Source organism: Oryx dammah, unplaced genomic scaffold (assembly GCF_014754425.2).
Source record: "Oryx dammah isolate SB20612 unplaced genomic scaffold, SCBI_Odam_1.1 HiC_scaffold_5, whole genome shotgun sequence".
In the NCBI taxonomy this organism is placed as follows: Eukaryota; Metazoa; Chordata; class Mammalia; order Artiodactyla; family Bovidae; genus Oryx; species Oryx dammah.
In genome coordinates, this window is record NW_024070189.1 from 71051648 (window position 1) to 71064053 (window position 12406).

Below are 12406 nucleotides of genomic sequence, written 5' to 3' on the forward strand. Positions count from 1 at the left end.
AAACTATTATATATAGGAGGGATAAACAACAAGGTTCTACTATATAGCACAGGGAACGATACTCAGTACCCTGTGATAAACCATAATGGAAACCCATGTTTTATATCTATATAACAGATTCGTTTTGCTATAGGCAGAAATTAACACAACAATGTAAATCAACTATAATTCAATAAAATTAAAGGAATGAGTTTCCTCTACTTGATATTATCTCAATGGGAACAGTCAAATCACGAGTCTTCAAAAACCTATCCTATACATAAAATTTGATACTTCAGGAATTGCATTATTTGGTGAGTTAATTTTTACTTGCAAAACTGTTGCAGGGAATAATCTACAATCTGTGTGTAAAAATACACTGTCTTCAAATGTTCTCCAGAACAACTTAAAATGACAGTGAGTCTCACTGCCAGATCTCTTCCCAGCTTCTTCAAAATACTGGTAAATGCTTGTCAATGGAGGAGCACTCTCACCCTATGCCACTGCAAGTCACAGACCTACTAAGGCAAACTCCAAGGTAGCAGACCAGGGCTGAGCTCAATCACCTGGTCCCACATAGGGCCATTTGAATATTCACCTTGATTCAAGGTTATCCTTACCTGAGACTCCCCATCCAAAATAGTTGCATTCTACTCCTTTTTTCTACATAAAGGTATGTTTCAATCATTCTTCCTTGACATCTGATCTAAACTGGTATTAATCTCAAATTAAGTTTCTTGCCTAACATAACATAAAGCAAGAACAAAACCCCATACATTGTTAAGTAGGAACAGCATAGATATATAATTGTAGCATTTACACTCACTCTGGGCCAGGGATTGACAAACCTTTTCTGTAAAGGGTCAGATAGTAAATATTTTATGTTTTTAGGACATAGATCTCTGGTACATGTTGCTCAACTGTCACTGTAGCTCCAAAGAAGAAACAGACCACGTGTACATGAACAAGCATGGCTGTGTGCCAATAAAGCTTTAATTATGGACACTAATGTTTGAATTTCATAAAATCTTCATGTGTTAGAAAAAACTCTTTGGAAAAAAAAAGTTCTTCTGGACCATGCATGGTAGACAGAGTTGGGACTATAGTTTACCAACCATTGGTTTAATCTTATCCCTAGAAATACATCTTTGTTTTAAAGGTGGAAGAAAGAAGGTGGTGTCTAAATTTTATGATTAGATCACACACAGGACATTAGTTGGTCTCTCAATACTCAGGTTCAATATAGTTGACCAGCTACCCTGAAGTGCCTAACTTCTGTTACATGTGACATCTATGACTGTGGAAACAGGAATTACCTTCCCTTTTTTTGAGGATGAATTACAATTCAGTGTTATGTCTCCACGAACAATTAACTCCATTTAACTCTCAGTCTATGCAATTTTAAGTTTTGTTTCTTTTTTCTTTTCCAACAGTTTAACTATTTGTAAGAACTGATATTTTAACTCACTCTATATTGCATACTACCAGGCAGATCCATTACACTCTTTTATAAATCCAAGCTTCATTATGGAGTTTCAGTGTTCTAAACACTAAATGTTTAGTGTTTCCTTTTCCTGTATCTCATAATTCTTTACTATTTCATCACCCCATTTTGTTACTCGATGATTCCCAGCTATTCTAAAAAGGACAAAAATAAGAAAGTGGAAGAATGACAGAATCATAAAGGCTATCTGATGCAACAGTGAAACAGGCACAGTTTAGTTTCTGCACTGCCATTACTCAAAGTACTATCTTTCCAGAAAGCAGAGAAGATGGGAGATAGTATCTTTCAGTATACCTTTAGTGGGATTGTTTGACTTGGCAAGTAAAAATCTAGGACACCCAACTGAATTTGAATTTCAGATAAATAAACATAGTTTTTTAGTTTAAGAATGTCCCACAGAATATCTGGGACACTTAAACACACTAGATTCTAAAAATGGTGGTGAAATTGATCTCTAAGTGAAAACCTCAGATTTCAGAAACTCAAAAAAAAAAAAAAAAAAAAATCAATGAATATACAACTTATTCATTACCAGTGACAAAAATAAATATATATAGATGTCTTATCCAGGAATGACAAACATTTCACAACAATAACTTGGGTAATTTCATTTATGATTAATAGTGCTTACAGTATTCTTTCATGTGGTCTGATATTTGAGCACCAAAACTAACTTGATTAAAAGGTTTTCAAAAAGATGTTTTAGTACTTACTAAATACTTCACTGGGCTTCCCTGGTAGTTCAGATGGTAAAGCGTCTGCCTACCGGTAGACCCGGGTTCGATCCCTGGGTCGGGAAGATCCCCTGGAGAAGGAAATGGCAACCCACTCTAGTACTCTTGCCTGGAAAATCCCATGGACTGAGGAGCCTGATAGGCTACAGTCCACGGGGTCACAAAGAGTCGGACACGACTGAGCGACTTCACTTAACTTCACAATACTTCAGTAAGATTTCTAATACGTTTGTTCCTCACTATTCCTTTATTTTTACCTCTGTAAATTCTTTATAAAAATGACTTAACAATATACAAATACAAAAGGTCTACCAGACCCAGATGATAAATGACAATGACTCTTTTACCAAGTAGACTAGCATACCTACGTACACTTAGCATGAATTCTCGTGACTTTGGGAATTCTAGTCATACTAGTCACCTAAAACATCTTTAGTATCAGCTACTACCAGAAGAAATTATCATGTGTATCATTCACACTATCTCAGGGCTGTTTCTCATTTTTTATCACGGCTCTTTGGTGCCTGCCGTTCAAACCGCAAGATGTTGACTGTGAACAGAATCTATTCCATTCACTTTATGAAGACTTTCCAAAGCAACAATAAAACAGTATCATCAGATAGTTGACTTTATAAAGTATCAAAACAAACAGTGTGCTAAAAATGGTGCTCTGGCACTTTTTTCTTGTATTCCTTTAAGCTCATGCCTCTACCTAAAAGCAACTGTGCTTGTGCTTCCAGTTCTCACCATGAACAGAGTGGGAAGCCAGCAAGCTATCACGTGGTCTCTCCTGAAGTCTGTTCTCACCTTTATATGTTTGTATGGTGGTGGCTTCTTGTCATTCTTTCGATCTTCCTGCAGCTGTCTTAGCTCTTTTTGGGCCTTCAACTCCTCAAACCTTGCTGCAGCTTCCTGAAGAGCTAAGAAAACACAGCACAGTCACTTTCTCTCTGGGTAGGGTTATTTTGCCTTTTCTCCACTATAAGTTGGAGAAAATTCATGTTTTAGACAAAAATCTAAGACATACATACAATTTCTATTTTCAATTAAGTCACAGTCCCCAGGGTATTCATATATGGCATTAAAATAAAACATTATACGTTACTCAATAGCCCTATATGGACTACCAGTTTCAGAGAAAAATTAAAAACAAAACAAAAACATAGCTAAATAATCTGAAAAAGCTCACATATAATATCTCCTAACAACAACCAAGCTGCATCCACTCAGCAATGTCACTGCCTAGAAGCCTAATTCTTTTCCTCAGACACCAATTTTCTACTTCCACAAATAACGTGCCTCATAGGTGGTCCAGAAAACATACTGTGTTCCTTTGGAAGAAATGAAACTTGAAGTTTTCTTTTTCTTCCTATCTATTCTCTGGAACACCTAGCCTACTCTTCTTCTAAAACTTGTTCTGTAAATATCAGTGATTATCCTAATACAGCTTCCCAGGTGCCAACAGTGGTAAAGAACCTGCCTGGCAATGCAGGAGACAGAAGAGGCTCGGGTTTGATCCCTGAGTAGTGAAGATCCTTTGGAGGAGGGCATGGCAACCCACTCCAGTATTCTTGCCTGGAGAATGCCATAGACAGAGGAGCCTGGCAGGCTGCAGTCCATGGGGCCACAAAGAATCAGACACGACTGAGTGACTAAAACACACACACACAACCCTAACACAAAGATAGATCTTCACAGCTCATCTTCATCCAGCCCTGCACTTTCATATGTTTTAAAGACTGGAGTATCTGAAAAGTCCAACAAAAATCCTAAGAATCTCATTCTTCTCCACTTAAAATTTTAATCAATCATGCATGATTCAGGTTAAAAACTCTGAAAAGGATTCCAAAATTTCCCAGTTTCCTCTCTGTTGCTCTCCCCATGATCTGTCAAAACAATAAAGAATATCTTCCCTCTGATTCACCCCTTCTTTCTCCATTTCCTCATTACCATCCAGCTGATCTACTTACTGTCTAAATAATCTGAAAAAGCTAAATACCCATCATCCTCTCCACCCCACAGACTAGTCCCTGTGACAGTCACATCATCTCTGCTTCAAACTACTAAAACAGCCATCTCATTGACATTTCTGGCTATATAGCCTCTCACTTTCCATGGTCCTGAAATTCTACTCAGACTGAGACTTATAAAACTCTGTTCTGACTTGCCCAACCCTATGCTTAAACTCTACCAAATACTTAGAGATCACTAACTCATCATGTTAGGCTCAAGGTGCACTTTTACATATGCTGTTTTCTTGTTACATTTTAAGTTAAATTCTTCACAGTCAGTGTAGTGGTTAAGAGTTTGGATTCTGGGGTCCAACTAGAGTATGAAACCTTCCCATATCACTTACTGGCACAGGGACTTTGGGCAACAAATTAAACTTCCTTTTGGCCACGCCATGTAGCTCGTAGGATCTTAGTTCCCTGACCAGATACTGAATCTGGCCCCTCAGCAGTGAAAACACGTTGCCTAACCACCAGAGAATTTTTCCAATTTAACTCTTATGTGCCTCAGTTTCCTCATTAGAAGATAAAGATAATAGCATCTAACTTATAGGGTTGCCTCAAAGATTTAAAGTGGGAAAACAAACTTTGAACAGGGACTGGCAAACAAAAAATGGTAATTATCTTGAAAGCACCACTTAAGAAAGAAGTCCTCCATGACTTTCATACTGTCATCCTCAGCACTGTTTTGCATCCTCTTGGTTGGCTCCCACAGCATTCAGTTCAGTTCAGTCGCTCAGTTGTGTCCGACTCTTTGCGACCCCATGAATCGCAGCACGCCAGGCCTCTCTGTCCATCACCAACTGCCACAACACTCTCAAAGAACGACCATTTAACTGTGTCCTCCCACAAAACCATGTGTTCCTTAAAGGCAGAGTCATCCAGCCAGCCAAACTTCAAGGCACAAAGAGCAGAATCACACAGCTTCAGCCAGCTCAGATTTGCAATATTTCCTACACTCCAGCTTCACCCCTAGCCTTGATGGTGGCCAGCTCTATACAGGCAAAGATGTTGGTCACTTGGTCCTTGACCACCTGAGAGTCTAAGGCTCAAGACCGAAACTCCTGTAGTATTAACACTGATAGCCCATATCTGCACAGAAAGCACACTCCAACAGGTAAGTGAGGACCCTTGAAATAACATGAGGCAAACAAAACTTCTGTCAAACTTGTTCCTTATGTACATTATCTTCATTCCCCATCTAAGAAGTTCTACCTGCTTGGAATCTCTTCACCTCACTATGCAGACAAAATATTACACATCACTGTCCAAACATATTCAAATAATAAGAGATGTATTGCCTTTCAAAGGACAGCTAAAGGAAGAAGCTAATTATCACTGATGGGAAACCAACTATATGCATTGCAAGCTGATTTTTATATCACCTCACTGAATTCTCAAAGCAACTTTAACTCATTACATAGGGAGAGATATCACTGTCAGACCCTCCTGGCCTCAAAATAGCCCCTTCTCATTCACTGCTAGGCCAGCTTAGAAAAAACTCTGATTTAGAACATTTATGTGCTTTCACTATCTTATATTGTTCTATAATTTTGGTTGAATTTTATTTCTTCTTAACTTAAAAAAAAAAAACAAAACAAAACCTCTCCTTGGAACAAATGTGGCTCTGCTAGAGATTCTGGTCCTTGGCAAGCAAATTGAAATATTTACTCTATAAAACAGTTCCAAAGCTCCAGTACTTACTTGATGGGATGCTACTAAAACAGAATTGATAAGAAACATCCCTTAAGGAAATTCTAGTTAAGTAAAGGTTAGCTTCAAAAATACTGATTTACATGGGTCAATCTGTCTGCCAAATTGTATAGCTGCAGCCACATACTGCTCCAGAGGGTAGAACACAGCTGCTAATAGACTGTATATGAATTCTAAAACATTTAATTCAAACAGAGAGCAGATACTCAGGCAACAGAGATCTAATGTTGGCCCAAGAAACAAAAAGGATAAAGTTACCTTTCTTATATGTCCCATCGACTCCTTTGCCCATCTTATCCTTGCTGCTCACATCTCCCTCCATGTAGGGAAAGACTCGGGCCTGGTGAGTCCACAGATAGTCATTAGACCCAAAGAAGAGCACAGGGAACTCGCCTACATCATGTCTCATCTTGTCAATATTGGAAGGTACAGCTCGAGGATGGCAGATCTCAGCTGGCCACCACCTGGGAAATGTGAAAACAAGGAAGAAAACCTCTAGAAGGCTGCAAGGCACTAAAAAGAATCCTACTTTGGAGAGAGGGATAAAGAATAGCAATGTCTCCCTAACCTACATAAATGTCTGACCCAGGGCATCCTTACAATATAACTAGAGAAGAAACAAGCAGTATGTTCCAAAAGCCTGGAGAGGCTACCCTCACGCACACGCTCACAGACCCAAACATACGTCCTCAGACTGCTGTTCTACGTCAAGGAATGTATAAAAGGAAGTAATTAGAGACAGGACAAAATTTTACGACTATAGTGTTCACTAAAGAATCTCAAAGAATGAAAATCTGTAAACAATTTAAATATTCAACATTAAGGGAATGATGGAAGTAGCTGTGGGACACTATACAACAAAATATAAATTGGCCTTTAAAGAGGGCAACTTTGAAAAATTACTAGAAATATACAAAAATGGAACACCGAAAATAATACCCCACCCCCATCAGCTTGGCAAAGCAAGCATATAATTACAACAACAACCTTTAGGAAGACAATGCTATTCTACTGTGAGAATGTGGTAAATAAACTCCCGTGTATATATACCAAGAAACATTGACAAAATGTTCATAGTTCAAACATGAGAATAAATAAATAAATAAATATACCACACTGCATGTAAACATAAAGGAACACTCTGGAATAGTGAAATATGAATGAACTGGAGCACTGTACTAACCATAATATCTAAAGAGCAAAAGAACAAATAAAAAAACATACTGCAAGAAAATATAGCAACAACTCCTTTGTATAAAGGACTAAAGCATATAGAATTAAACACACATAGGGTAAATGTATATAGTCAGGCAAAGAAAAAACACAAAATGCAGTACTGCAGTTACTTCTAGGGATGGGGAGAAAAGATTCAGAAAGGGGCAGAGAAGGAACCTCAAAGGTGCTATTTTTTTAAAATGGGAGGTACACACACAAGTATTTCTTTAAAATCATGCATGTTATAATATTTTTTGTGCACTCAACATCATGTGAAATTCCGGGCTGGATGACTCACAAGCTGGAATCAAGATAGCTGGGAGAAAAATCAACAACCTCAGATATGCAAATGATAGCACCTTAATGGCAGAAAACGAAGAGGAACTAAAGAGCCTTTTAATGCGGGTGAAAGAGGAGACTGAAAAAGCTGGCTTAAAACTCAACATTCAAAAAAGAAGATCATAGCATGCAGTCCCATCACTTCATGGCAAATAGATGGGGGAAAAAGTGGAAACAGTGACAAATTTTCTTTTCTTGGGCTCCAAAATACTGCAGCCACAAAATTAAGAATCACTTGTTCCTTGGAAGAAAAGCTATGACAAATCTAGACAGCTATTAAAAAGCAGAGACATCACTTTGCCAGCAAAAGTCCATATAGTCAAAGCTATGCTTTTTTCACTAGTCATGTACAGATATGAGAGTTGAACCATTAGAAGGCTGAGCACTGAAGAATTGATGCTTTCAAACGTAGTGCTGGAGAAGACTCTGGAGAGTCCTGTGGACTGCAAGGAGATCAAACCAGTCAACCCTAAAGGAAATCAACTCTGAATATTCACTGGAAGGACTGATACTGAAGCTTCAAAACTTTGGCCACTTGATGCAAAGAGCCAATTCACTTGAAAAGACAATGATGCTGGGAAAGACTGAAGGTAGGAGGAGAAGGGGATGACAGAGGATGAGTTGGTTGGATGGCATCACCAACTCAATGGACATGAGTCTGAGCAAACTCTAGGAAACAGGGAAGGACAGGGAAGCCAGGCGTACTGCAGTTCATGGGGTCACAAAGAGCTGGACATGACTTAGTGACCAAACATCAACAATATGCAATATAAGTACTTTTAAAAAGAAAAAGCAACACACACAACTGGGTACAAATAACAATAGGTCAGTTATTTTGAAGGTGCATGTATTGGTGTGTCTGAAAGTAAATATGCCAAAATGTTAGTGATGCATCTTCCTTGTTTGTGATATTATGGGTTTGTTTTCATTAATAAAGCTTCTACAGATGATATATAGTTTAGTATATAGTTTTTTCTTTTATGATGGAAAGTTAATGGGGGAGTGGGTAAACCGTCTTTAATTAGGCCATTTATTTAAAAAGTTAAACACAAGAAACACAGGCTGGTGAAAGAACTGTCAGCTTCATGCTTACTCACCTGTATCTTCCAACTTTTACCCAGACAATTTCTCTGTAATGTGGCTTTTTGCCTGCCTTACAGTCATTGCAATACCAGTTTCCTTCAGGGATATCAATGTTCAGGCATTCACGATGAAAAGCAGCAGGGCAAGAATCACAACACAGAAGGCTGCCTCCTGCGGGAATCAAAAAATCTGGCACTCAGAATCACAAGGCTGCATACCAGGGCCCAGCTGAAATAGGTTTTGCTCAGTGCCTAACCAATTATCTTGCAGCCAAGGGCTTAGTAATTTAATTAGTTATTTACAAAGACTTTTATATAAGAGTATTCCCTCTCCAATGTACTTGAACCATACCCCTGGAGATCTGTTAAGAGTCACAGCAAATCATGAGATCTTACTGGCAAAATTAGGTTAGGGCAATGAGGGCAGAAGTAAATCCCTAAAAGTCAGGTATGTACACAACCTCCCCCCTCCCCAACTTCTTCCTCTTCATTAAAAGACAATAACATTATAAATAAATATCAATGATACACAATGACCACAGTATAAAGAGCACAAGCTTTTAAGTGATGTCAGATTTGAACTCTAAGATATATCAGTCTGGGGAATTCACTTTCCTTGGTGAACTTTAACTTCTTCAATGGTAAGGTATTTTCTGCAATGAACACTAAATAATCATACCTATCTGAGAACTAAATAAGAAAATAAATTGCCTCACAGTGTCTGGCACATTAGTAGTCTCTATAAGGTCAGTTCTTTCTCTTTTTTTAAATTACTTTTTAATCATTTTTTGTTGAGTTCTCTCACAACTTAAGGGCCCTTTGCAGAATAAACTTTATAAATGCAAAAAATTAATAAAAGAGCATAGAATAAAATGATCAGAACGTTAGAACAAGACATCAGAATTATATACAGTCCTCTGTAACACACAAATAAAATCTAGCAGTAGTAATGACTGGACACAAGGTTTGAAGATATCTATAATAATATCTGATTTTTACTGGTGACAGAAATCATAGGTACTACTGTGATTTTTTGTCTGAACTTCAGTTAGACATAAGATCTCCCCTTTCCTGCTAAGTTTTCAGATACCAGATTAATTATATACATTGCAACAAGAATGAATTTTCACTTCTTAAAAGATTTTTACTCAAAGTGACTCAGTTTACATATCTGAATCTGAAACATCATGGTTACAGATAATAAAGAATTTCAGGTAAAGAGGTTTCACGTATAAGTAATACAATAAATGCCTTATTTATCTCATGCCAGAAACTAGCATGTTCCAACACGCTAGACTCAAGCATGTAATTCCAAGTTTTATCCTGAAGAGATAACGAAGGACAAAGCCATAAGCAAGGTATATATGTGCATCTTCCTGGTTTAACTGTGCTTCTTTTCCCACATAAAAATCTATGAAAAACTTAATTTTGTGACACCATCCTCAAATGATTTCTACTGTGCCTTTCCTTTTCTCAATAAAACAAGTTTTGGGGCATTTGTTTTGTTGTGGCCAGAAATGTGCTCTTAAGACCCAACTCTGGCTTCAACTAGAGAAAATCTGTTTCGTACACTGGAGTTCAGATTCAGAATAAGGCTTCATTTCGTAAGAGGTTCTGTTGCTACAAACCAAGTTTCCAGAACTTGTTTAACACATAAAGCCTGTACTCTATGCTCTCAAAAGTCATCTTTGGCTATCCTTGTACATTTTGTACATACCTATTAATCATACCTATCTGAGAACAGTCAGCACAGGACACAGAGTCACATGAGTTTAACCACCCCAATAATGGAATACCCTCTGTAACATTCCTCTCTATGCTTATTTATCTGCTTAGTCAAAATTTAATAACAACGTGCCAATTAATGGCCTTTGTAAAAAAGACAGCAAAAAAAAAAAATCCTCCTTTTATTCACCTGACATTCATGACAACTAGAAAATATATACAATAAGGCATTTGAATTAGGGCTTCAAAGAAGGCACTGGGAAAAAATCTGGATTGAAGAATAACCAGTGAAGAAAGGCCAAGGGTGGCAAGCACAACAGTTTTGCTGGGAAGGACATAATGGGATGAGCTAAGGGAGGATATGGAAAGCGACTGACAGGATTACTCTGGGTGATGAATGGGAGACAAGCAGGAGGGTCTGTCAGGTGGGAGTAAAGGAAACACATAGGAGAAAGAGAGGAAGAAAAGAAAGAAAATCACATGAACCATCTTAAGAAACCAAAAGATGAAAAGGTGATATTTGGTGGATGAAGGTAAAATAAAATAAAGTGTAAATAACTTCTTGAATTCTAGTAACAGATTACTTTCTAATTTATGATTTACCATATTATTTCCCTAACACTGATAACCACCTTCAGTTTTCTCCTATACGTGGACAAAAAAAATGACTTAAGACTACTCTTTCCTTGTCTCCTAACAGCAGGATAATCTTAGATACTGGGATCAAAAGTTCTCAGGCCTTTTAATAAAACAGTTTGCCAATTACATGGCCTTGGTAGAAAAATCTTCCAGGAACATGTTGCAATCTTGAAAAATAAGGAGATTCCCAGTGAACTTTTGTTGATATGGGCTAAAAATAGTATTAATTCATTAAAAAGAAACAATGAACCTATTATGTTAACGTTAAGTAACACTTTTATGGATAACTTGGTGATTGTGAATAGTGCTGCTATGAATATTGGGGTGCATGTATCTTTTCAAATTAGAGTTTTCATCTTTTTTTGGACATATGCCCAGGAGTGGGACTGCTGGATCATATGATTAACTCTATTTTTCGTTTCGTAAGGAACGTGCCTCAGAAGGTAAAGACTCTGCCTGCAATGCTAGGAGACCCAGGTTTGATCACTGGGTCAGGAATATCCCCTGGAAAAAGAAATGGCAACCCATTCCAGTATTCTTGCCTGCGAAAGTCCATGGACAGAGGAGCCTGGTGGGTTACAGTCCATGGGGTAACAAAGAGTCAGACACAACTGAGTAAACATTCTATACTGTTCTCCATACACCAATTTACATTTCCACCAATAGTGTAGAAGAGTTCCCTTTTCTCCACATTCTGTTCAGCATTTATTATTTGCAGACCTTTTGATGATTTTGATCAATGGCCATCATACTTTTGCAAATATATTTTTACTTGAATTTGTTGCAAAATGTGGTCTGGTGAAGAAAATCTGGTCTTTCACAGATGAACAGTTGGAAAAAGGAGTACTGTAATTCTCCTTATTTGATACTATACACTAAAACCTCACAGGGTAAACCTCAGTCGGTGTCAACTGTGAAACTATATTAATAAACTTTCAGTACTATTACATTAAAATTCATTGATCTGTCTTGCACTTTGAATGGATCCTTTACATATGCCTAGTTTTTAACATCATGCATTGGTCCTATGGAAAATATTAGTTTGTTGAGTCTGGTAGATCTTCCAAATATTTTTAATACTTATTTCTATTTACTGGCTGCACACGGTCTTAGTTGTGGCACACTGGATCGTCAATCTTCACTGTGGCAATGTAAACTCTCAGTTATGGCACATGTGGGACCTACTTCTCTTAGCAGGGATTGAATTTGGGGCCCCTGCACTGAGAGCATGGGGCCAACAGACCACCAGGGAAGTCCCAGACCTTCCATATACTGACCTGTTTCATTACATACTACTAAAGTGTCACATCTATTAGTGCCACCATGATCTCATCAGTAAATACTAACAAGTCATTAAGCTCAGAGTCAGTAGGTATAGGTTTTCCAAAATTCTAATTTCCACTAAAGAACTCAAATTTTATCATTAGCAACACTTTGTCAGTTGTTTTCCCTTGAACTGACATGCTC

General features: G+C 37.7%; 1 protein-coding gene across 5 annotated transcripts in view; it reads right to left on the reverse strand.

Moving 5' to 3' along the window:
- Nucleotides 1–12406, reverse strand: part of NSD1 (nuclear receptor binding SET domain protein 1) — a 147822-nt gene that overhangs the window by 19904 nt on the left and 115512 nt on the right. For all 5 annotated transcript variants that reach the window (XM_040240475.1, XM_040240477.1, XM_040240474.1 and 2 more), the window contains 3 exons: nucleotides 8591–8747; nucleotides 6198–6403; nucleotides 3025–3137 (listed from right to left, as the gene is read on the reverse strand). In XM_040240475.1, coding sequence (XP_040096409.1) covers nucleotides 3025–3137; nucleotides 6198–6403; nucleotides 8591–8747 — 476 coding nt within the window. The remainder of the gene's footprint in view (nucleotides 1–3024; nucleotides 3138–6197; nucleotides 6404–8590; nucleotides 8748–12406) is intronic.